General features: G+C 41.6%; 1 protein-coding gene across 5 annotated transcripts in view; it reads right to left on the reverse strand.

Moving 5' to 3' along the window:
- The window catches only part of Adipor2 (adiponectin receptor 2), a 64550-nt gene that overhangs the window by 2852 nt on the left and 34505 nt on the right, over positions 1-27193 (reverse strand). For 3 of the 5 annotated variants that reach the window (NM_197985.4, NM_001355692.1, XM_030255574.1), the window contains 6 exons: positions 14149-14407; positions 9260-9379; positions 5827-5998; positions 3350-3536; positions 2921-3108; positions 1215-1408 (listed from right to left, as the gene is read on the reverse strand). In NM_197985.4, the coding sequence (NP_932102.2) occupies positions 1215-1408; positions 2921-3108; positions 3350-3536; positions 5827-5998; positions 9260-9379; positions 14149-14319 (1032 nt within the window). In that variant the 5' untranslated portion in view covers positions 14320-14407. Of the gene's footprint in view, positions 1-1214; positions 1409-2920; positions 3109-3349; positions 3537-5826; positions 5999-9259; positions 9380-13858; positions 13918-14148; positions 14408-27193 lie in introns of all 5 variants that reach the window. The other 2 variants (XM_030255575.1, XM_030255576.1) reach the window with 1 other exon arrangement.

Genomic DNA, 27193 nt, shown 5'->3' on the forward strand with positions numbered 1-27193 from the left:
AAGTAAGGCACACTGCTTCCCAGCTTGCTCGGACAGTGGGAATGCATGGGATACAATTCAAATTCAAGGTGGGTCCCTCAAGTTCTCCTGAGTCAGAAGCTAGATCTCCCAAGAGAAATACAGGGACTGCCACTATTATAGAAAACTGGGGGCAAATTCCGAGACCATGCAGTTAGGCCACCAAATTCTCAAAGGTCCCTCGACAACTAGCAGCAGGATGTGGCTTACTGATGGACACAAGACATTGCAACATTCTCTCCTGGTCTCAAAATGAAAAAGTACTGTGGTATTTACCAAGACACTGATTTTAGAAGTATAAATAAGAAAAAAACAAAAGTTGTTAAATTAGTTAATCTGAAGCTCATAAGACTGAGTTCAAGACCATCTCCACTTACAGTCAGCTAGCCTGGTTTAAGAACACGGTGGTCAGCTCACCATACAACTATGAGCAAAAATGAGAAGCAGGCCCCTACAAGTCAGAGCTACTTTAAGAGCACTCCAAATGTATTACACTGCTAAAGATTTCTCAGATCCCCTTAGGTTAGAAATGTCTATCTTTACAGTTCGTCACTTTCTTTTCTCCCTTCTCTTCCCTCATCTCTCATTGTTAGCCACAGTCTAGTCAGTTACCCTCTTTCCTCCATTCCTCTATCAGACACACACCACCATAGCAAAAGGGAGTGGATTCTGAAAGATGCCCTGACTTCTACATGGGCACCATGGCATGTCTGTTCTAACATAATCAAACACACAAACTAATAATTAAAATAAATTATTAACTTGCCTCCCCCAACCCGGTACTTTCTGTTGTTTTTTTGAAGCCCTAGCTGTCCTAGAACTCACTGTGTAGAGCAGGCTGGCCTCAAACTCAGGAATTTGCCTGCCTCTGCTCCCCATTATCCCATGCTCACTGTCCAGAGAATCCACACGAAGGACAGAGCTAAGACTGGAATGCAATCTTACTTTTAAAACTTTTTGGTTTGCTCGAGACAGGGTTTCTCTGTGTAGCCCTGGCTGTCCTGGAACTCACTTTGTAGACCAGGCTGGCCTTGAACTCAGAAATCTGCCTGCCTCTGCCTCCTGACTGCTGGGATTAAAGGCGTGTGCCACCACGCCCAGTTCTTTTAAAACTTTTGATTACATCACTCCCAGAATGCCACTGGCCCACTAACGGCAACATATGCACCTTACTTATCCCCGTTGACCGCACTTACCCAGATGTCACATTTGCCAGGAAAGAAGCGCTCAGGGATACGGGCCGCATAGAGGGCAGCTCCGGTGATATAGAGGCTAGCCATAAGCATTAGCCAGCCTATCTGCCCTATGGTGGCAGCCTTCAGGAACCCTTCTGAGATGACATAATGCAAGGTAGGGATGATTCCACTCAGGCCTAAGCCCACGAACACTCCTAAGTCATCAAAGAACAGAAGGAAGAGAACACACAAGAGAAATAAGAAGTCAATGTTATGACATATAGTTCCATTTACTTTGATCAACTTTCAATTTCAAAGTAAGGTTATTCTTGTTTTTTAAAAAAAAGTCCTTCAAACTTTGAGACACCATTTATCACACTAGACAATGTAGCTCTTTTCTATTTACAAATACAAGAAGCCTCCTGGTAAGCTAGGCTGTGTAAGCAGTCTTAAGGGTTTGGATTTTGTTTTGTTTTTTGTTTTTTGTTTTTGTTTTTTGTTTTTAAAAAAAAAACCACACTGCCAAGAGCTTTAGAAAAGAAAAAGCATGGGGGACTTGTTTAAACTCCCTTCAATGCTACCTTTTACAGGCAGAATACAACAAGAGGCTGCCATTTGGTAAGCTCTCTTCACAGACTCCAGGACCTCCAGAATTGCCAGTAAGCTGACAGCATGCCACAGCATATATACATGGATGCATATGGACTCACACTCAGAAACGCATGCACTTAAATGAGAGGAAGAAATGGCTTGCTAACTACATCAAAGTCGGGGACCAAGCAGACCCAAATAAAAACGATTCCACCCCCCTTCTGTCCTCCAAGCATGGCTACACTGTTCTTTTCCTTGCTAAAAGTGCTTTTCACTCTCCAGTCAGAGGCTGAGACTTAGCCTAGTGTTTAATGCTCAGCTCCACTCAGCAAACATGTTCTTAGCCCATGTACTCCAACTCGGTTAACACCACTGCCCTAGTGAGGAACTGAAAAGCCAGGGTTGACTGTTGCCCATCTGCTCCTGTGACATCTGAAAAGGGAGGCGAGCGAGAACGCTGGGAGGTCAGGAACAAGAGGTCAGTTCTCTTCTAGCATTCGAAGTGCATACAGATGAACCAGGGCTTGAATTTTATAGCAAGAAGAAACATGTGTTGTAATACCACTTGGGAGGTACTGCGTGTTATTTTAGGGACAGAAAGCAGAAGACACAACTTCAGACACAGTTCATTAGGATTTGTCAGTATCGCTCAGCAGAAGGCTACTGCTTTCAAAATTATAGGCAGTATTTTTCAAACTTCTGGTTGTGCAAATGCCACAATTGAACAAGAAGGCTGCCAACGTCACAGGGCACCCAGTAGGCACTACCTAAATATCAAAGGTTTTTGGAGCATAATCAGCATGAACTCTGGCCTTATTTATCAAAGCAATTTAAATTAAAATATAAAATACTAAGTATAACACAAGAAGAATCAGTCACAAGTACACTAATCTGAAAGAATACAGAAGTCATTATATTGTGATATTTCCTCAAATAAACAACACTGCTCAAAATATAGGTGCGCACCCATCTTATCGCTGCCCTTCAACCCTGTGCTTCCTCCTAACTGAGCACCAGGTCAGAAGCCTAAGGACAAGCAGGACAGTTACTGTGTCTCTGCACTGAAAAGCACAGCCTCTGATTCTAATGGTGCACCTTGAATGACCGGTGATAACTGCACACTCACATGCACTCACCTGCTCTGACCCCCCGATACTGAGGGGTGGCAAACATGTCCCACTGAGAGACGATAATGGCTGCAATGCCCAGCACACAGATGACAATCAGGTAGATGAAGCAAGGTTGTGGGTTACAGTAGAAAGAATAATAAAGCCAAGGAACAAAACTTCCCATGATCAGAAGAGCAATACCAGAGTAATCCAATCTAGGATTAAAATTTAAAAGAACTTCATTTAATGCTAAAAATTATTATCCATTATAGGCTCCAATTAATCCCCCATGACTTATGACATCAGCAACAACTAAGAAACAAACTGTTGGTATCATTCAAAAAGGACGGAGTTTGTATGTGGTAGCGTCAAGAATCTTGCCAGCTCTGCTGGAGGCTGTTCCTGCCCCACTGCCCCTAAAGCACGGCTGCTAACAAGGGCATCGTGAATACTTACTTAGAGAAGAGTCGGGAGACCCCTTCTGAGTGGCAGTACACCGTGTGGAAGAGCCATGAAAAGGAAAGGCAGAGAATGGCTCCCAAGAAGAACAAGCCAAAGACCACTTTCTCTTGCAGAGGGGCCACAAAAGATATATTTGGGCGAAACATATAAAAGATCCCCAGGCACAGGAAGAATACACAACCTAGGAAAAGAATGCAAGCAATGGATAAAATGCTCTCTGACAGGATAGTGTTGTACACCGCATTTTCAAAATTTCCCAGAAGCAATAATACTAAAACCATAAATTCTGTGAGGAAAAAAAATCTAAACAAAATGTTTATCCAAGATTTTAGTTTCCTTCCAATGCTGCTGGTGTCATATACCATCATAAACTTTGAGCATAAATAATATAGTAACTAGCTGAGGATGTAGTGAGTGCTTCCCAGCGTGCACAAAGGTATGGTGGCACACACCTTAATCCCAGCACTTGGGAGGAAGCAGGAGAATTACAAATTCAAAGCCACCCTCAGCAACAGAGGAATCTGAGGTAGCCTGGGATCTATAAGGCTCTGAGAAAGAAAACAAGGTGGGGTGGGGAAGATAATCTCTCATTCATCTAAGGACCACAATCCAACAAGAAGCCAGAGAGGACAGTTACCTCTTAAGAGTTAAGCTGACCTGCTACTTACGAAGTTCTCACACATACGCTTAGAGGTGCTTTCAAAGCTCTACTTTACATCTGTTTATGGATGCTCAAGAATCCTGTGCTGTTCCTCTGGTCCTTACTAGCTGTCCCAGTACATCACTGTCACAAACTCCATACCTAGCCATTTGCTTTGTTTGAGAATGGGTCTCAGTACTATGTAGTCCTGGCTAGCCTGGAGTTCACGCTGCATAGACCAGGCTGGGCCTCTGTCTCTTGAGTGCTGGGATTAAAAGCGTGTGGCCACCACTATAGCTTTTACACCAAGCTTTTGTTGTTCGGGTGTTGGGGTTTGTGGGGTTTGTTCTGTGCTAGAGACTGAACTCAAGACCTCATAACATGCTAGGCGAGCACTCACCACTGAGCGGCCCTCCTTTTGAGATTTTTAAGAAAGATTTCTCTATTGTTATGTGTATGGGCATTTTGCCTACATGGATCTCCTTCCTGTAGTCACAGATGGTTTGTCACTTCCCCTTTTCTGTTTGTTTTTTTGTTTTGTTTTGTTTTTTGAGACAGAGTTTCTCTGTATAGCCCTGGCTGTCCTGGAACTCACTTTGTAGACCAGGCTGACCTCAAACTCAGAAATCCGCCTGCCTCTGCCTCCCGAGTGCTGGGATTAAAGGCGTGTGCCACCATGCCCAGCCCCATTTTCTTGATCATAGCAATCCTGGAGCGAGTAAAATGGTCTCTCACTGTACTTCTTTGTATCTGTCTTGTAGTTCCCTAAATGACTGATAAAAATTACCTTTCCAAGTACATGTTTGTCGCCTATATACCTTCTCTAGAAATGTCTACAAGAAGCTTTACTGCCCCTCACAAAAGGGTGGGCTGTTTATACTGTTTGCTTACAAGAGTCCTGTGGTAGACTAGATAGAACATGACTTGCAAATATTCTCTCACTCTGGGGGTTCCTTTTAACTTTCTTGACAATATTCTTTAACAAACATATTTTTTTAACTTTGACAAAATCCAATTTCTTCTTTCTTTGGCTACATGTACTTTAGGTATCAATTCTAAGAAACCTTTACCTAACCCAGGTCCCAAGGACTTCCGTCTGTGTTTTCCTTGGGGCTGATACAGAACTTTATCTGTTCAGCACAGTCTCACTCCATATCACAGGCTGACCTGATACAATCCTGTCCCTCCTCCCAGGGTCAGAATTAGACATGCACAGCCATGTCTCACCCACTTCATTCTTCTTTATCGTGGCTACCTAAGCTGCACTGTTCTTTTTACTGAAAGATTAACCTTTGTCCCACTGTATTCTTTATTTAGTTCTACAAAAATCATAATGGAAAAATATCAGTTTCATATTCTATTCAGATCAAATAAAATGTAACTATAACTAATCTAAGTAATGACTGAAAAGAAACCTGCTCAAACTTTCTAAACACCTTGCTCTTGCTGCTTGTTGGGATACTGTGTATCTTCTATAGCAATTCTTGCCTTGCCTTTGAGGCCACTGTGTCAAGACCTAGGGAGGAGGCAGGCAAGAGTTACATAGCTGCCTGGAAGGGGCAGAGGAAGGGTCATGAAGTCCAGACTAGCCTGGGATACTGTAAGACCCTATCTCAAAACAAAACTCTAGGAGAGAAAAGATGAGTTGGTTTTAACAAAGTCACAGCACACGTTAGGATTATCAAAGGGTAAACCAATAAGAAATCATTACTGAAAATCCGAGGGAGAGAAATTCTATCATATTTTTCGAGTGCTATACTTATACATGAAAATCAGAAAAACTAAGTCAATCACTAATTTCATTATACCACTGACCACCAGCATTACATACCTAGGAGATGTGTCCAAATGTTGCCCGTCTCTGTGTGTATTCTAAAAATGCTCTTAAAACAGGCCCGAAAGGAAGGCATAGGAGGCCGGTGTCCATGGAGAAGGAAGTCATTATCCTTAAGCCAATCCGGTAGCACATCGTGAGGGATCACTCGCCATCGGCCTTCCCACACCTAGTGTGCATTGAAGAAGGTTATCAAACATACCTGTGACTTTAGCTGTCATTTAGCAACACTTCCCAAACAACCTTTACCATAACATCTTATACTATTTAAAATAAAATGGACTGACAAAAAAATGTATTTCTAAATGGTAGGCTTTGTTAAGAACAGTAAAACGTAAAAAAATATACCAAATTATACCCTAAAGGACTTTTGTTTTAGTCCAGCTAAAGGAATGAGGAATTCAAAGCCCCAGATACACAGACCTTCATCAGGGACAGCAGATGTTACCTGGGGGGGGGGGGGGGGGGGGGGGGAATCAGTCCTTAAATATGACTATTTTTTACTTAATGTTCTTGTTGATACAAAGAATCACAGTTTTATGTCTTATCCTAAAATGCCTCCCCTCTTCTTTCTGCTACAAGTGTTAAATGGAAAAGGTACAAGTTAGGAAATTTGGGGTCTCTGTTATTGACTAGTTTGAGCTTAGTCAGTCATAAAAATCTCCAAGGCTAATCCCAGCGCTCGGGAGGCAGAGACAGATAGATTTCTGAGTTTGAGGCCAGCCTGGTCTACAGAGTGAGTTCCAGGACAGCCAGGGCTACACAGAGAAACCTTGTCTGGAAAATCAAAAATGGGAAAAAAAATCTCCAAGGCTTAGTTTCCTTGCCTATAAAATAAGGATAACAGCATTCACCTAATGAATCTTGAGGATCATCAGACAAATGTCATACAGACCTCGCAAGTGTATACTGATAGCATGAGCATGCTCTGGGTTGATTCCCCCTGGGTTGGATGCACCTTTCTATTTTTAATCCCCTGGCAAAAGGACGGCCTCTGCGCAATCAGAACTGCATCCACCCCGGGACCTCCTGGGAAGGGGAAGGACCTTTACACTGCGTACACTACCTCCTAACAAAGTCTGTTCACTGCACTTTATTTATCTTAACCCTAATATCTCAGCCCAAACCTCACACCATGATGATCAACTTCACCCAGAATCCAGCAGCAAAGGAGAAGAGTTCCCACTACTGTGCCCACAGTGCTTCCATCGATACACTATAAAGCCAGATCCAATTACAAATTATCAGGACTCGACCCCTTCCCACTATGTCTCAGAGTTCTTGGAACAAAGCAAACAGCTAAGCCTCACAAACTGGACTCTCTTCCCCACTATTCAGAAAGACTGTCACTTGCCCACTACTGTGCCCCTTCCACAACCTGTCTCCTATTCTCTGCCCTTTAGTTCCTTACTGACAACTATAAAAAGCTTTCCTTTATGTGAAACTTCTATTCTCCCAAGGCAAGTGCCAACTTGAGAACAGGTGCAACCCTACCTATTAAAACAGTCTCATGTCTTATCCCTTTCCCCACTTCCCCTCCTTTTGCCTCTCTCACCTTCCAGTTCAAAACTCAAGGCCTACGCTCACTCAGCTAACCTGGCCAATCCATGTATATTCTTAAAGTAAAGTAAAATAGCCAAGATGACGCTCATCTTGCCTGTTTCCTGCTACTACTTCAGTTGTCCCATGTAGCACAGAGGACTGCTTCCAAGACCTCCTGTGGACAAAAAATTCTGCAGATGCCCAAGTCCTTGAATAAAATGGCACAATGCAAAAAAAAAAAATATATATGTATATATATATGTATATATATATATTTGTGCATATTATTTTCTAAATATTTTTATTCTTCTTTTAAAATTTATTTTCCTCACACAGGGTCTCACTATACTGCTTAAGTTGGCTGTGAATTCATGGACTAAAGTGATCCTCCTATCTTAAGACCATCAAGAAGCTAAAACGATGCAATACGCTGAGTAAGGGAAAAGGAGACAACACCAGCCACTTCCCTCTCAAGATATAAAAAAGAACTTATACGTGTACACACGTACACACATACACATGTACACACACACACACACACACACACACACACACACACGAACACAGGAGTGAGAGAGGGAGAAAGACTTGAAAGACTTACACTGACTTGAGATCATACCTAGTTGTGAAAGTTAGTTTTGTGGCCTTGATAGAATCTAGAATCACCAACAAGAGATTCTCATTGAGAGATTATCTAGATCAGCTTGACCTGTGGGCATGTCTGTGGGAGACTTATCTTGATTTCATTAACTAAGCTGATTTTATAACTTGATTATATTAACTGAGAAGGCCTGTCCCTTGGTTTGGGTCCTGAACAGAAATTGGTACCAGAAGTGGAATAGCTGCTGCGATGGACCTGACTGATTCTTACTCCATCTGAATTAGTTTTTGTATGTTTTTACTGGAATGTAGAAGCATTTAAGAATCACAAGCTAAAAAAACCATCAAATGCTGGACACAAAACTTACTAAGTTGTCCTTGTGGGAACTTGGGAGAATGCTGAGAGAAATACAAACAGTGGAGGCTCAGTTTATGAGCTCTCAGAGGGTATCAAGAATTCTACCAAGAACTTGCATAGGGGCCATTAATGGGATATTTGACCAAGAATCTGGCTTTATTCTGCCCAGGTCCTGAGAATCTAAGTGAAGCTGGTTTCCCTATAAATAATAAACTATAACTTAAAATTATGGGCTAAAATAAAATCTTTCTCCCTTAGGTTGCTTTTTATCAGAATATTTCAATAACAGCAAAACGAAACCAACCAGGATACTGCCCAAAGCACTCGCTTATCTAACTAAAAATCCTATTAGTCTTTCTTTTTATCCCCAACAAGTAACTTCAATTCTACCTATCATTAAAAAACAAAACAAATAAACAAAAAACCTACAATGGATTCTAGAGACTCAATGAGTCACAAAACCATTTAAGAGCTGCATAGAAAATACTAAATGGGGGGCGGGGTTAAAAAAAAAAAAAGAAGAAAATACTAAATGTACATGAAATTTTTGAAATTTCTACCGCAGCAGCTTGGTTATCCATAGACACTCTAGAAATAGTAACTATAGAACAGATTTCGGTATGGCTTTTTAATAACTCTAGCACAACCCGTCCAAATTGCTCATCCTGTCTCATTTAATCTACATTTACTCTTCTAACCTTCATCAGGAGAGATTTATATCCCAATGGGACAGTCGAGGTATATTAAGAACTTTATCAATGTATTTTACAAACGTGTCTTGAACAAAGCTGAAGTCAGGAGACTTCCTTGTCCTCACTTGCATGGATTTTCCCCTAAGCAGAGCAAGAGGCAAAGGACTGCCACTTTCTTTCAGTGTCTGTCTGCGAAAGGCTAAATAGCAAAAGAAAGCCTAAGAAACTGTAAGCTTACCTTACAAACAAACTCTTCCATTCGTTCCATAGCATGATGGGCCTGTAGGAGCGGGGACATGCCCATAAACCCTTCATCTTCCTGGGAATTGTCATCATGACACTCGGGCTCCTCCGGGCTCTGTAAAGACATCACAGCAACAGTCAATGGCAGGATCAATCAACATGCTTTCCTTGCAATTACAAAGGTTTTAAAGTCAACCATCAACAATACAGTAGGCAGTAGGCTCATTGTAAAAGTATTCATGTTAAAAATGAAGTTGGCCATGATGGTGTACACCTTTAATCCCAGTGGAGATAAGCAGAGCTCTGTGAGTTTCAGGCCAGTCAGGGCTACATAGCTGACATCCTTTCTCAAAGAAAAAGACCAAAACCAAAATAACACAAAACAAAACCACTTTTCTCGACTCTGACAGGTTAACAGCTGCCTATCATAGCCTCACTTCTATGCTCACTTCACAGTCCGGTCCTCAAATAGTTTATTAGTTTCCTTTAGTTTGACTTCCATAGGCCAGTTGAGCTGAATGACCTGAATTTGATCCCTGTACCACAGAATCATAGATGGAGACCTGAAAGGTTATCTGCTAACCTCCACATGTGTAGCCTGGCACGTGTGCCCCTCCCCCTGCACACAAATAATTTTAAAGACCTCTGACAAAGTTCAACATCTAGAAGAAACTAACTGAGGCAGGCCAACTGGGCTATATAATAGGACGAACGGACAGACGGACGGATGGACGGATGGACGGACGGAAGGAAGGAAGAGACGAAGGGAGGAGAGGGGAGGGGAGGAAGAGGAAGAGGAAGAAGAGAGAAGGAAAAGGAAGAAGGAAGAAGAGGAAGAAGTAGTATTACTATTGTTGTTGTTGTTGTTATTCTACTTGTTGTTGTTGTTGTTGTTATTCTACTTCCAGACCTCAGTTTAGAGGCTCAGGAGACAGCTTAGTCAGCACCAACCTGGGCTGCATGAGTCCTTCTCAAAACCAACACCAGCAGCAGTAACTCTTGGCACAAGTTATATCATGTACAGCATCCACCACTACCTACTGGCAGCTCATTCAACCTCCAGGATTTAAATTTACTGACATTTTTAAGAAATGGCATACTTTCTAAAGTTCTTTTTCCTTCACACAAGGAACACACATTTATATTCCTCTAAAGTTTGCTATTTCAGAAAGAGCCTCTTCTAACCTTCTTTGGGTCTTGATTTTTAAGAAATAAGCACTTGCCAAGAGTGGTGGCACACACCTTTAATCACAGCACTGGAGAAGGCAGAAGCAGATGGAGTTCAAGGCCAGTCTGGTCTACATGGTGAGTTCCAGGCTAGCTAGGGCTACACAGTAAGACCCTATCTTATAAATAAAACATAAATATGATTAAAAAAAAATCACCATTCATTTTTATCTCTAGTGCCAGGCTGCGGGCATCTGACTCTGAGAGGACAGCAATCATCTCCTTACAATGACAGTCAGGCCAAGGTGCAGAGCCGCTGGCTCATTCCTCAACAGTCACCTGTCGGGTGGCTGCAGCTCCTTTTCCTGAAGCACTGGGGGATAAGAAGCTACTGAAGGCCACCTGCAGCCACTCTAAGCCCCCGTCTGTCACCCCTTAGATCTTCACTTCACAGAAGCCTTCAGATGTCAGCTGCTCAGTGGGGTCAACATTCCCTGTGTTTAAGCTCAATTGTAGCTGAAAGCAAAACTGACTTTCACTTTCTAAGCTGGTTTCGTGGAAGAAAAGGTTAACCAATGGAAGCATCTTGCCAAGGTGTGGTCACGCCCTTCTCAGACCACGGTTACATCACTTTCTCCAGTCTGAGATGAAGGATCCACCTTCTACTAAGGTGCCCATAACCCAAGGGTGATCCTATAGGAAAAGTATCCAGGTGAGGAGTGGACAGGGCAGGCTGGACAAGACCTTAACTCATCCATAAGCAAAGAAACAGAGGATGCCAAGTTCCAGTAACAGACAAAGGCTCTCTCCATGCAGTGACCACCCACCTTCACTGTCCAAAATGGACAGGGCTGGCATGGGGACCTGGTGCCAGCAGAGGCCACAATTGAGAGAGCTGGAGGAAGAGCAGGACCAAGTAGATGGCCCTGGGAGCCACTTGGGGATGGGGTGATGTGACAGCCAGGAGCATGCTATCCTGCCAGCTCCTTGTGTTAGCCTCCAGAATAGAATCTTCCATAACACGCTCTAGTGTGCTGCCCTGTGGCTACTTTCCCACAATGATAAATTCACTCGGTGTGAGCCAATCCTGTACAGAGATAGCTTTGATAATCTCAGAAAGCAAACACTAGAGGGAGAGGGCAGGAAGCAACAGAAGAAGAGGCTGAGCAGTGCCTGAGGACACACAAGCTGCTCAAGCCCAGAACCAGGTCAGAGGAATCTTCTCAAGAAGGGCCATCCCCCTACTGCCCACCAGACTAATACAAAGGAAAGGTGGGGATAATCTGTGAAGAAGTATCTGAGAACAGTGGCCAAGCAGCATGCATAACCTATGACTGAGTACACTGGCATCCCAAACTACTGCCTATTTGTGTTAGAAACAAGGTGTATGAAGGACTCACTTCCAATTCACAGAAGTGACTTAAACACTAGGGAGAGCTAGAGTCTATCTATGTGATACGCACTTGCCTGGGTGTACAAAGCCCAGGGGCCAGCCCACAGCACCGTAAGTCCAAACCACACCATTCAAACCCAGCGTAGGGTATTTATTACTTTTTCTATTTAGAATGTGTTAAGTATGTTACAAAGGCCCAAGTCCATATTGACTCTGCTTCTTGTAGCTTAAATTGTTTGTTATTGCTGTTTGGTTTTGTTCAAAAAACAAAGAAATGAAAAATGGAAAATGAAAAAACAGAAAACTTTTTTTTCCACTTATCATCTTATGTATGAATACACACAGCACATGAGACCCCCACAAGCCAAAAACAGTTTTAACTTAAAAACTACTTAGATGTAACATATACATAGTATACAAAACTAGTTTCATCAAATCAAAGGTAGGTTTTCAGTCTTTCTGAGACAGGGTCTCACTATGTACCCCTGGCTGGCCTGAAACTTGTTCTGTAGACCAGGCTGGCCTAGAACTCAGAGAACTGCCAGCATCTGCCTCCTGAGTGCTCCACCATACTTGACTATGGTTTTAATTTAGTTTAAATATGTATTGCCACATACAAGAACATCAATAATGTTTTTCTATGCTGCTGCTGAATATTTTTGTTTTATGATTTAGATGAAGTCTCACTACATAGCCCTGGATAGCATGGACCTCACTAAGTAGAACAGGCTGTAATATTTCATAATCAAAAGATTAAATCACTGCCCACTAAGGAGCGGAAGCCTGCAGTCTACCAGCGCCATAACAATGGATGGACATAAAGTCTCACTGTGAACATCAATACACCGGTATCAATGGCTGTCTGCTGCTGTTCACACTTTTGCTATCATGACACAAATCCTAAATCTGCCCTTTTCCTCTGAGAAGTTAAATAAAACACTAAAATTTACCTTCTGTCCTCAGGACTACTGACCCTAAGATAGGCACTGAAGATAAACAATTAGAGAGATTCTACATATAAACAGAATTTCTCCAAATTATCACTGGTAATATTGTAACTAAAACAAGGCTGGTTTAAAAAACTATTGGATTAAAAATAAAAATTCTGGGGCTGGGGGCAATGCCCAAAAGCTAAGAATATTTGCTGCTCTGTCTATTTCCCAGAACCCACATGGGACTCTCTTACAACAGTCTGGTGGCTGCAGTGCCAGGGGGCCCTCCACCTCCTCTGGCCTCCAGAGCTTCCAGGCACATTTACGTATATGCAGGTGATACACTCATAAGCACAAAAATAAATAACATTTGAAACATTTCTCTCTTAAGATAAAGCAGTATCTATGATTTTAAGAGCCAGCAGAAAGGTGCAACTATGAAATCAAATAATAGCTAAGCTTAATAAGAAACCAAGTTCTGACAGGCACTGCCCACGCCTCTAATCCCAGCACTGAAAAGCAGAGGCAGGCGGATCTGAGTTTGAGGCCAGCCTTGGCCTACAGCAAGTTCCAAGACAGCCAGGGCTACACAGAGAAACCCTATTTCAAGGGGAAAATACAAAAAAGCCAAAAAGAAACCAAGTTTTTGGACTGGAGAAATGACTCAATGTTTCTAAGAACTTGCTGCACAATTATAAGGCCAGAGTACTCACACACAAATCTTTTTTTAAAAGAACCCTCAAGTTTTTCTGAGGAGCACAGGAGCTACTACTTAGCACACATGAGGTCTGTTCTTAAAAAATAAAGTCAGAGCTGGTAAGATAGCCCAGTGGGTAAAGCTGCTTGCTGCCTAGTGTAATCCTGAGATCCATGAGGTAGGAGAAAATCAATTCCCAAAAGTTGACCTCTGACTTTTACATATGTACCGTGGTACATGTATATGCATGTGTACACACATGCACACACATGCGCGCGCGCACACACACACACACACACACACACACACACAGCCCAAAAGTAACTTTAAAAAAAAAAAATGGCTCAGTAGTTAAGAGCACTTGCTGTTTTTACAGAGAACCTGGGTTCAAGTCCCAGCACCTACATGGTGATTCACAATTGTAACTCCACTTCTAGGAAACTGGTGGCACCCTCTTCAAGCCTCTGAAAGCATAAGACACACATGTCATACACACATATGCAAACAAAACACTCATACATAAAATTTGAAAAAAATATTTTTACTAAGTCAAAATCTCCACCTTTCCTCTGGAAAACCTTATATACTTTATATATTATATACATTATATATTACACATATGTATTCTTTTTAAATCACTTCTCATCTCCATATAAATGCTTGCTTTCTTTGTGCCCTCCAAACTTTTAACTTACATTTTCATAATAGGAAGAACAAACAGGTGTCTCTAAGCTGGGCTCCAAATCTCCTTGGTAGTTGTCATTATTACTTCCCCTTGTATCATCAAGTTGGTGCCCTTTTCTGAGCCGTATATCTGGCTCTGGAGTCCTGGTGCACCCCAATCGGTGTTTGGCTGGCTCGTTCATGGGATACCAAAGCCTTTCTTACAAAGTGGTCTTTCTTTCTGTCCCTTCTTCTTGGGAGAATGGATTTTTAAGGGATGGTAAGTTGACCCTGTGGAGAGACAAGTTATACACATGAGTGCTGAAAAGACACATATGCTACATTACTATATATAAAAGTTCAATCGCTAAAAAGAGCAGTATTCTTGAAGACTTATATCCACTGTTAATAAACATTGCCAAAATCTATCAATCAACGAAAAAAGACGTGTAATATTTCCATTTATGTTAATTATAAATATGTGGCTGTATGAATTTATGCACATAAAATTATTACTAGGAAGTATTAAAAATCATGCTCCCAGCATTGAAGCACACATAAAGAAGTCAGGAGTTAACAGAAAGACTACTTACAGTCCAGTACACTCTGCCCCTGTCTTTTTTTAACCCTATCATTTTGTTTTCAGTTAAAAGCATACCTAATTGACGTGAGGTGTGGTAGTGCACACCTGTAATCACAGCACTCAGAAAACAGAAGCAGGAGGATCTCTGTGAGTTTGAGACCCAGTCTATGCCAGCAAGGGAAAGACTGTCTCAAAAACAAACTAACAAACAACCCTAACTGTAAAAACAGTACATTAAGTTTGCATTTTATGCCGCGTTTATATAACTAATTTCATTTAAACAATACAATGACCAGGGTTACTTTTACTTTACAAATGAGAAAACCAAAACTACCACATTTTCTTTTTATTTAATAGGAGAAAAGTCTCTAAATGTATGCAATGCATATAACAGAAACATTTTACACTCAACATGCTATCTGACATGTTTTAGTTGCTCTGGTTTCTGACTAGACTATCATGGAAAGCAAGAAATTCAGGACCAGAGCATAGCCCTTTTATACCTGCAATCCCAGAAGATACTATGCATATACATATCTAATAAATGACAGGTATTTCTTTCTATGGTCTTGAGTGGTGAAACTTTCTTGAATCATCTTTCTCCTAATTAGTCTGTGATAATTTTATCCCCTAGAAGTTCTAGCCTACCAAGCCCTTCCCATAAACATCTTAATTCATAGCACACAAATGTACTAGACAATCAGTTGAATAAAATGGATTACCATAGTTAATTAATCTAGAAGGAAAGATCCAGGAACATACTATGCACTGAAATGCTGAGACACGTTCTCACAGGGGAAAGGGAAGAGAAGAACAAAGTGAAAAGGCCTAGACTCCATGAAGAAAAGCAAAACTGTTCTGTGTATGTGTAACCTGTATGTAAGTTATACCTGTATATAAGTAAGTTATACCAATATAGACATACAAACTAAGAACTAGCAAAACAATCTCTGCAATCATTTGCATTTAATACTGTAGGATTTCTCTAGTCACTTTTAAAGTTCATAAAGCAAGAAGCACAAGGAACTAGAAAAATGGCTCAGCAGTTAAGATCTCTCATTCTCTTAGGGGAACCAGTTCCAGTCCCCAGCATCCACATGGTGGCTCACAGCAATCTGTAATGCCAGTACCAGGGGATCTGATGCCCTCTTCTGGCTTCAAAGGTACCACACATGAACACAGTGAACACACATGCAAGCAAAATACCCATACACATAAATGATTTTTTTTAAAAAAGACTATACAGACAACTCAGTGGTAAATCACTTGCCTAGATTGTCCACAGCCTGAATAGTGTAAATAAATTGCCCCCCAAACACACACACACAGTAAGCTATCACCAAACCAAAGTAGTGTAAATAAATTGCCCCCCAAACACACACACACACACACACACACACACAGTAAGCTATCACCAAACCTGAGACTCTATCAATCACACAAAGACAACAGCAAGCTAATAATAAATGACTATTTTTAAGAGAAACAATGCTAATGGTTATATTTATTTATAATTAAGCTATAGTTCCAGCTACAAAGGTGGAAGGTTGGAAATCTATTGAACAACTCAGCAAGACTGCATCAAAATAAAAAGCCAAAAGGAAGAAACCTGATGTAGCTCAGTGTTAGAGCTTGGCTATCATGAGCAAGGAAGGCCCTAAATTCAATGCCCAGTATCAAAGCAGGGAGAAGTTGACAAAAGTCTCGACGTCACTCAAAACTAGTTTATCAGCCCCTGATAAGAGAAGTGGAAACTGAAGGTCGAAGACAACGTATTAAAGTCACTGGGTCAATGAAGAACAAACAAGCTGGCTATATACCCAGCTCTCTCAAACTTCGACACATGCTTTTCAATACCCAGGAGAATTAAGATGGTGGTGAACTTGGAAAACAACTTGAGCCCTAAAGTCAGCTGGTTTGTATCACAAATAACTTACATACTCAAGATCTTCATTCTCACTCATCTGACACTGACTGATCCCTGAAATCGCAGCATGTGGAAAGCTGAGAACAGAGGATCACAAGTTAGAGGCTAGCTCAGCTGTGTAGTAAGTTCCCAGCCAGCCTGTGCTACAAATTCTCAACCTCAAGCTAAACCAAGTAGAATAAAGATTCTTTAAAGTATCCCTGAATGGGGATATAGTGGCTCATACCCCAGTACTCAGGAGGCCAAGGCAAGAGAGAGCTCTCTAGTTGGGCATGATAGCACATGCCTTTAATCCCACCACTTAGGAAGCAAAGGCAGGAGAATCTCTGTGAGTATGAGGCCAACATGGTATATGAAAGAGTTCTAAGGCATCCAGGACTACAACTCTGTTGAGAGAGAGAGAAGAGGGGAAAGACAGACATAGACAGACAGAGAGACAGAGATAGGGAACACTAGCTATCTGTAGGTAGTAATGGCCATGGTAAGAAGTGCAAACTGTCCACATATGCTGTGTTGGAGGCTGGAGGACTTGTGGGTGGGTATGAGATAACCAAGCTAGACAGACAGGAAGAGGAACAGGGGCTCTGAACTAGTGACCACAAGCTGGGTGGCCTGTGCAAAGCCCTCAAGAAACTTCTCTAAGGCTCTAATGTCCTCTCATACCTTTTTTTCTTCTATTACAGCTAACTGGAACAGACTAGATTATAGGTAATGATGGCTAGCTTCCACCTAGGATATAACCCTAGACCACCCTAGGTAAGAAGCTTGAGGTAGCCAAGAAAGAATATAGCTACATCTTGGTAACTGGGATACTCTGCCTCAGCACAGCTACAAACTAACTGTGAATGTGAGAACACAGAGAGCTGGGGGATAAGGGAAGTAACACTGGTCAAGTGACTAACAGTCAAGGTCAAGCTGGGGTTTCAACCATCTCTAACTAGATGGACAGTACTACTTGAACAGTGCCATAGCTATTTCCTTGGTTGAGCCAGGGAAGACAAGTATAGGGTGTGTGGGCCCTTCATTGGCTCAGCCCAAGATAACTTGGAGAATTCACCAACTTCAGAGATTATCTCAGCCTTTGTCCACTTTCTCTATAAAATGAAAGGGTTTTCCCCATCTCTTAGAAAATTCTCCCACTCTGCAATAATTTTTAATAAAACTTGAATTCTCATTTGAATAGTCCCATAAGAATCTGTTTTTATCATTCACTGGCATGAGACAAAAACACCTGGAGCCACTTTCCCTAGGTCCATCTTTGATGACTTGAGTACCCTACATCATAGGATCTTTGGGTCAGAATAGGAAAGTGTCACATAGGAGCCTTATACAATATGCAAATACGAGACAGCCAGAAGTCTCAGAAGCAAAAGGCACTTTCTGGCAAACCTAAGACCTGAGTTTGATCTCTGGGACCCATGCGGTAGAGAGACCTGACTCTGAAAGAACCGACTCTATGATTTCTCCATGTGTGCCAAGGCACAGCATACATGGCTCTGGCCCCATCCTCCTGCACAGACACAAGAGATCTAATTTTTAAAACATGCATATATTTAGAGTGATAGAAGCCAAGTCTCTCATTGCAGAAAAATGTTATTACTAATATTGAAGAAAAAAGTAAAACCTAAAATGAATCCTGTGTTGAACTGGAGCTGACTATATCAGTGTAAATGCAGTTTTTTCGTGTTTTTAAACATTAAGACACATGTTTAGTTTTTACTACATTTACTTACCTATGGGGGAGAGAGTCATGAAACATGCAAGAATTGGTTCTCTCCTATCATATGGGTTCTTGGGATCAAACTCAAGTTGTCAATTTTGGCAGTGTTCTAGCGCTACAATAAACACTACTGATCAAAAGCAACTTAGGAAAGGAAATGACTTATTTAAACTTTGCTCATCTTTGATGAAGTCCAGCAGGAACTCAAAGTAGGAACCTGGAGGAAAGGAATGTATTGCGGCATCAGAGCAAGCTTTTCTGTACACATCTGTGTGTCTGTCCTTGCTTCATTCCCTAGCTGTCCCAATCAGGTTTCCAGGACCAAGTAGTAGGGGACGGAGCAGAGATAAATAGATTTCACTACACCAAGCCTGTCAATCATTAAGCAAACAAACACCTACATAAGAACCCTAGAAGGAAGGTGTAAAAAGTAATCAAACCAGCCACAATATATTATCTAAAGTCCTAGTTTCAAAATCTTCAAGGAATATTGTGGTAATTTGAATAAAAATTCCCCATAGGCCCATAGTGAGTGGCACACTATTAGGAGATATGGCCTTGTTGAAGGAAGTGTGCCATTGGCAGTGGGCTTTGAGGTTTCAGAAGTTCAAGCCAGGCCCGGTGGCTCACTCTTTCTTCCTGGGGCCTGCCAATCCAGATATAGAACTCTCAGCTACCTCTCCTGCACCGTGTCTGCCTGTGTGCCACCATGCTTTCCACCGTGATGACAATGAACTAAGTCTCTGAACTGTAAGGCAGCCACAATTAAATGTTTTGTCAGAGTTGCCATGGTTGGGGCTGGGGAGATGGCTCAGTGGTTAAGAGCACTAACTGCTCTTCCAGAGGTCCTGAGTTCAATTTCCAGCAACCACATGGTGGCGCACAACCATCTGTAACGGGATCTGATGCCCTCTTCTGGTGTGTCTGAAGACAGTGATAGTATACTCACATATATAAAAAATAAATCTTAAAAAAAAAAAAAAGAATTGCCATGGTCATGGTGTGTCTCTTTACATCAATAGAAACTCTAAGACAAATACACAACATTAATAAAGTTTAGCCCACATCGGTTGTAAGAATATACCTCTCCAAAGGCATGGCAAACAAAAAACAAAACAAAAACCCTCTTGGAACCAGAAGCAGCCCTCACCACAAACCAAAGCTGCCAGTACCTTAATCTTGGACTTCTATGAGACAATAAAATTCTATTCTTTACTCAACCTCAAGTACTTTGTCATAGCAACACAAAACCGATTAAGACATAAATTTAACTTCAACTGTATTATAAACACACTGCTACAAAGCTCCCTACCTCACTCACTACTTTAGATCTCTGAAGTCACAAATTCTATCTCTGAGGATAGGAACATAACTAGAAACATAACTCAGTTGGTAGAGCACTTGCCTAACATATACCAAGTCCTGGGCTCCATCTCTTATCACCACATAAACTGGGTGCAGTGACACTGCCTATAATCCCAGCACTTGGAAGGCAGAAGCAGGATCAGAAATTCAGATACATCCTCAGCTTGGGCTATAAAACCTGTCTAAATAAAACAAACAGCTGTATGAATAGATGTAAATGTATGCTATGACACTGTGTAGCATTAATGTATATAATTATTTTACTCCTTCATTTTGTAATCCTATAAAGTAGATGAATTATATAAAGAAAGCAACTGCTACATGTTAAAAAAAACTCTAGTGATTTACTCAATTTTATTGTATCATTCGAATTTTCTTTATTTCCTTTTTACAAAGTTGTTAAAACATTCATATGTAGTATTACCATAGTGCTTCTACATTTAACACAAACCATTTTCTTTACTTAGCTCCAAGCTACCAGCCAGTAGCTCACTTCCACATAAAGGACTCTCCTTTGCAATTTTTGGTTGGTTGGTTGGTTTGGTTTTGGTTGTGGGAAAACTGCAAATTAAGGTTGAAGTCCACCATGACAGGATAGCCTCTGGAGTCGGGACAATATAGAAGACTCCCTTCACTAGTGTAGCTTCGCTTTGTCTGACCTTGTCTGGGAGTCTAAGTCCCCACTTATGCCTCTACCTATAGAATGTCTTGTAGTCTCAATTAGATTACAGCATCAATTTCCTTTCTCCTGATTAGAACCTGTTCAGCCAGCAACTGAGATTCACCGAAATGCTCCCAAATGCTAATGAGGCCTTCCGGTGCCCTAAGCCCTCAGCCAGTGACCTTTGCCCATCCTGGATGTTCCTACCCTCAGTCCCCCCAAACTTTACAAAGCTTGAATCACCCTAAGTAAAGTTGATGTGCCGCCTGACAGCTGGTCCTGGTGTGGTTAGTCACCCTACTTACTCACAGGGCTTCTAAACACTCCCCACCCCAGATCTTTGTGTCTGCTTCCAATGCTCTTGTGGACAATATTTGGCTGTCCACAATCCACAAGGGCAGGGAGACCCACATTTGGTTTTTCAAGCCAGGGTTTCTCTGTGTAGCCCTGGCTATATACTGGCACTTATTCTGTACAGCAAGATGGCCTCAGAGATAGATCCACCTGCTTCTGCCTCCCAAGTGCTGTGATTAAAGGCGTGTGCCACCACAGCCGCGCCGCATTGACATTTCTTATAGGACAGATCTCATGGTAATGAACTTTCTCGGCTATTATTTCTCCAGAATTGCCTTTATTTATTTTTTACTTTTGATGGATACAGTGAACCCAGGTTCAATTCCCAGAACCCACATGGCAGCTCACAACTGTCTGTTAACTCAAGTTACAGTGGATCCCACACCCTCACATCGCAGACAAAACACCAATGCACATTTAAAAAAAAAAAAAACAAAAAACTCATTTTTAAAAAGAAAGAAATCTGCGTTTAGCAGACTCCTTGCCAGGCCCTCTTATCTTGCTACTTCCAAGCTGTCCTGGTTTCCAAGGGTTTGGGTGAGTGTCTCAGGCTGCATCTCCTTTAGTTTATGTTACTTTCAACTAATTAACCTTGGTAATTTTACAGACTCAACTCTTAGGTCAAATTAGAAAATTATCCTATCATTGTTTATTTAAAATAATCTCTTTGTCCTTTTCTTTCCTCCCTCTGGAACTCACATAATGTACTGATTAGATAGCTGGATAGTATCCCTCAAGTTCTTTAGGCAGTGTTCACTTTTAATTTGTCTTCTAAATGAGGCTAAATGCCATTTCTTCAAGTTTACCAAATCTTCTGCCTCTTCAAATCTAAGCTGTTTAATTTTTGAAGGGCCCTATGGGCTTGGTTTGTTGGGTTTTGGTTTCTTTTGTTTTTGTTTTTGTTTTTTTAAGCAGCAGGTGGTACTATTTCAGAAGGCTACAGAAGCTTCAAGAGAAGAGGCCTGGTTGGTAGAAGTAGGGCACTAGGACCTTTCAAAGTTATAGCCCAACTTGGTTTCCATCTGACCTCTACTTCCTGATCCATCAACACAGGAAGTGGCAGTCAAGAGCATGTTCCTGATAAGCACAGGCAGAGAGCGATTGTGCCATACCTTCCCTACCACAAACGGATGGTTTCCTTTTACCAGTGGTTCTCAACCTTCCTAATGCCAGAGACCCTTTAATATAGTACCTCATGTTGTGGTGTATAGGGGGTGGTTCTGATGCTAAGGTCCTGTTCCCCAACTGGTTCTTGATCCATCAATAGAGATGCTAGGGGCCAATGAGCTGGGCAGAATAGGTGGGATATCTGGGTTCCTGCAGGTAAACTAGCAGACACAGGGGAGGGAGGAGGAATTTCACCATGCTTCAAAGGGAGAAAAGGTGACCAGCTATGAGTTTTCTGTTGAAGTGAACAATGGCCACTCTATCCCATTATGTCTGGGTGGCAGGGGAGGTTTAGCAGTGCCTAGTCGCTGAGTTAGCAAAGGCATTTTAAGATTAACTGGTATGTGTGTGTGTCTGTACACACGCTCAAGCAAGGGAATCTGGGTGGGGGAAAGCAGTGCAGTCTGCCCTGAGCTTATAGGTTAGCAAAAACTATACACTACAATGGTGATCCCCAACGATAAAATTATTTTTGTTGTTACTTTGTAACTGTAATTTTACTAATGTTATGAATCATAATGTAAATATTTTTGGAGACAGAGGTTTGCCAAAGGGGTCTCAGCCCACAGGTTGAAAACCACTGTAACTGTAAGCCAAAATAGACCTATCCTTCTTAACATGGTTTGTCTGGTGTCTTGTCACAGCTACAAGGAAAGCAAAGTAATACATTAACAATGGCCTCCTCAATTCGGTTACTATACTGTTCAATTTCAGAATTTGCTTGATTCCTTGTATTACTCCCACTTTGTTCATATATCATGTCTGTTAGTTACTTCTCCATGGTTTTCATTTAGCTCCCCAATGAAATTTAAGATGGGGAAGCTGTACCTACTGTCTGGTTCAGTGCCTCCTTGTGGACAGTTTCTGAGGATTTATTTGGTTCCTTTGAATAAGCCCTATTTCCCTGATTCTGTGGTTTGGGATTTTTGTTGTTAGTGGCAGTTCACACCAGTAATCTCAGAGCTGGGGAGGTTGAGGCTGAAAGCCTGCCATCCGTCTGAGGCCAGACAGGGCTACAATAGGGAATTTAGGCTATGACCACACATCAAGGTCATATCTCAAAAAAGAAACAGCCAACCAGACACCAAAAAAGGTTACTCTCACTCATTTCTCTTTTGTAAATTTCATTCTCTTCCTTATATCCCCATAGGTAGATAAAAACACAGACAGAGGTAAAAACAGGAGGACCAGAAATCCCAGGTCATCCTTAGCAACTTAAGTATACATGAGACCCTGTCTGGGGGATGGGGGGAATCTTGAAAACAAAAAACACAAACAAAAAAACAGTTCTAAAGAGAATCACTTGGTAACGATGAACCTGACATTCATTGTCTATAGTACTTGCTAGGACTTTTACATTCCAAACAGACTATTTGTCTCAAAGATACACTTCCTGGCATCTGCACTGCTCTTCAGCAGTTGAGCCTGTCTGAGCCAGTGGTGGCTTTACGTACTTTCCTGTGCCATGCATGTATTCGTCTGTTAGTTCTTTTCCCAGTACTGCAACAACATACGTGACAGAAACAACTTAAGGAAGGACGACGGGTCTGTTCTGGCTCACAGTGGAAGGAGACAGGCCATCAAGGTGAAGAAGTCACAGCAGCAAAGCTTGAGAGCTGGTCACATTGCATACAAGGTTAGGAGGTAGACACATGGTAAATAGCCATACTTGGTTCACTTTCTCTTTTTTATTGAGTCCAAGAACCCATCCCAGGAAGTGGTACCACCAACATTTAGAGTAAGCCTTCCCACCTCAATTAACCCAATCCAGAACTCTCTCATAAATAAGTGACTATATTGTCTCATAGACAATGACTTAAGTTTTACCTCTCTAAATATATTCTGTAATGTGTTGCCGCAGCAACCACCTAATCCTAACACTACAGGTTTTCCTCATCAGAGTGTACACTGTTACATTTCTTCTCCTCTTTCCTGCCATTGTCATAGTATCCATGACCTAGAACACAATGGATTCTCTAACCAGTCTCCCTCTTCTACTTCCATACCTGAAGCCCCATTTTGTTTTGTCCTTTTCAGACAAGGTCTCACCCTGTATCCCAGGCTGGCCTCAAACTACTGGTATCTCTCCTGTATTCATATCTGCATCCTGAGTGCCACAATTACCAATGTGAGCAGCACATCTGGCCAGACTTTTCTTTATTCGACAAAGTGCCCATTGAAACAAAAATCTTCAGACAAGTATCATCTCTAATTCCTTCACTCTAGGAGACTGAGGCAGGAGGACTGCCATAAGACTGAGGTAAGCCTGGGCTATATACTGAGTCTAAGGCCAGCTTGGGTTTTATTATATGACCTTGTCTAGGGGAAAAAAAAATAATAATCATGTCATTCTTCTGACAAAGCCCCTCCAGATTTTATTCCTTGTACAAAAAAAAAAAAATCTTTACCATAATTTCTACAAGGCTATTTAAAACAAAAAACAAAACCTCTCCAAACAAATTTTATCTGTTGGGGCTGGAGAGATAGCTCAGAGATTAAGAGCACTGGCTGCTCTTCCAGAAAACCCAGGTTCAATTACCAGCACCCATATAGCAACTCACAACCATCCATTAATTCAAGTTTCAGGGGACAAGTACACGTGTGGAGACAGACAAACAGACAGACAGACAGACATAAAAGCAAAACACACATACAAATAAAATATTTTTTAAAATATCATCTTTGCCAGGTGACAATGGTGCACACTTTTGGTCCCAGCACTCGGGAGGCAGAGGCAGGCAGATTTCTGAGTTCCAGGCCAGCCTGGTCTACAGAGTGAGTTTCAGGACAGCCAGGGCTACACAGAGAAACCCTGTCTCGGAAAAACAGATAGATGGATGGATGGATGGATGGATGGATGGATGGATCATCTGTTCACTATTCTTTTGATCCCTACAATCTTTGTCATTCATTCACTCATTCATACATCTGAAGCAGTATCTCATGTAACCCAGCCTGATCCTGAATCTACTATGTACCTGTAGCTTTTGATCCTCCTGTCTCTGTATTCTCAGTGTTGGGGTTAACAGGCATTTGCCAACAGGATCAGTTCTCACACCAATCTTATCAGCATCATGATCTAGAAACAGACCTGGGCTTGTAATTAATTAGGCCTCTCTTATCATTTACCTCTACAGTAAAATGTCTCCTTTTGGGCAAAAGAACTTTTACCTAAATACCTCACTCCTTTTAACAACTGAACTAATACTTCATGCTGTTTCGTGTCTTCATAACCCTTACCACTCTTCTGGGACTATTTATTTAGGTTTTCTGTTTAGGTTTTTGAGCTAAGGCCTCATGAAACCCTAGTTGGCTCATATGTCCATGTTAGTCTGTCAGTCAGTCCACACACCCCTGCTCCCCCTCCTCCCCATGGGTACTGAGAATCAAACCCAGACCTCTAGAATGGCAGCAAGTATTCTTAACTCCCAAGCCATCTCTCCAACCTCTATGACTATATTTAGAAAAAAAACAAAAAACAAAAAGCCTTTGAAGTGGTCATTAAAACTAAATGAAGTAATAAGAGTAGGACCCTGGGCTGGATGTGGTAGATAGGCCTATAATTCCAGTATTTGGGAGGCAGTTCGAAACCAGCCTGGGCTACAAAGCTAAAATCTGTCTCCAGGGGAGATGGGGTGGGAGTGGGGATGAGGGTGCCTGCTCTAATCCAATCTGTCTTTGTAAGAGAGAGATTCCAGGGATGCATGCCCAGGATAAAGAGAAGCATAGCCTGTCTGCTGACATTTTAAACTTGGAATTCTGGACTAGAGAACTCAGTAAACCAATTTGTTGTTTGAGCCATCCAGTCTGTGGTTATTTCATTGGCAGCCCTAACAACTTACATACCTGGCTTTTAAACCGAATAGCACACTGCTAAGTGTTTTCTTTCTTCTTGTTTGTTTTTTGAGCCAGGGTTTCTCTGTGGAGCCCTGGCTGTACAAGAACTTGCTCTACAGACCAGGCTAAACTAACTCAGATTTCCACCTGCCTCTGCCTGGATTAAATGTGCTGGGATTAAGAACTAACCTGGCTCAAGTATTTTCTATATTCTCATAAGTGACCTAAATACCCAACCCCAAGGACCTAGTTTCTAACTCAGTAAGTATACATATACACAAGTTGCAATTTCATACATTTTGTCTAACTGCCTACAATCTAACCGAGTACTTACTTATATTTTCTATTTTAAACCTTAGACACCACAACTCCTAACAATTTCCAATACACAATCTGTTAACACTTGCAGGGCTAAACACATTTCTATATTCTCAGTACTCTTGTGACAGAATTGGGGTTTAAAGTCAACCTGGATTACATACCGAGTTAAAAGCCAACCAGAAATACATTGCCAGTCCCTGCCTCAGGGGAAAAACATTTGCAGAGTGCTTATCTAGCATGCCCGAGGCCCTGGACTCATCTAGCAATACATACATACCAATAACAACAACCTGCCCAAGGTCATAAATACAGGGTCAGGATGTCTTGATGAGCAGGTTCAATGCAGCTTTGGGGTTTTGTTTTTGAACTTTTTATTAATTAATTTATTTATTTGTAAGAGTATATGTGGACAACTTGTAGGAGTTGGTTCTCTCCTTCCGACCATGTTAGTCCTGGGGCTCAAATTCAGGTCATCCGGCTTGGCAGCAAATGCCTTCATCTGAAGAGCCAGCTCGCTGATAATATTATAGGAAAAAGCCGGGCGGGCGTGGTGGCGCACGCCTTTAATCGCTCCTGGGAGGCAGAGGCAGGTGGATTTCTGAGTTTGAGGCCAGCCTGGTCTACAAAGTGAGTTCCAGGACAGCCAGGGCTACACAGAGAAACCCTGTCTCAAAAAAAAAAAAATTTACAGGAAAAAAACCGGAATCATTCTAATTGTTTTTGATAATACTGGTAATTAAACCTAGGGCCATACACACACTTGGCCAAGGTCTCCACTGTCAGGAGCCATCATAGGACAAAGTAATAACTAGCAGGGGATCTTCCTGAGATGACTTCACCTTGGATTAAAAAACTATGACAAAGCTCCCACAGGCAAAGCCCAGGAGAAAATCATTTTAGGGAAGATTCCTGCTATTAGTATACTTTTTCTGTTATTATTAATAATATATAACAAATCACTAGGTATTAGCCCACCCTTTTGAGATCTCTGCAGAACAACGAAGATGTACTGCCTTCGTTGCTATAGAGACAAATAGATGACTTCTTAATTCTTAATAATAATCCTTGAAGAATTCTTAAGATTATATCAGTATTTATTAAGTTATTTTATAGTGGGACTGCTATTAGGTCCTTTCTGATAG

Source organism: Mus musculus, chromosome 6, assembly GCF_000001635.26.
Source record: "Mus musculus strain C57BL/6J chromosome 6, GRCm38.p6 C57BL/6J".
NCBI lineage: Eukaryota > Metazoa > Chordata > Mammalia > Rodentia > Muridae > Mus > Mus musculus.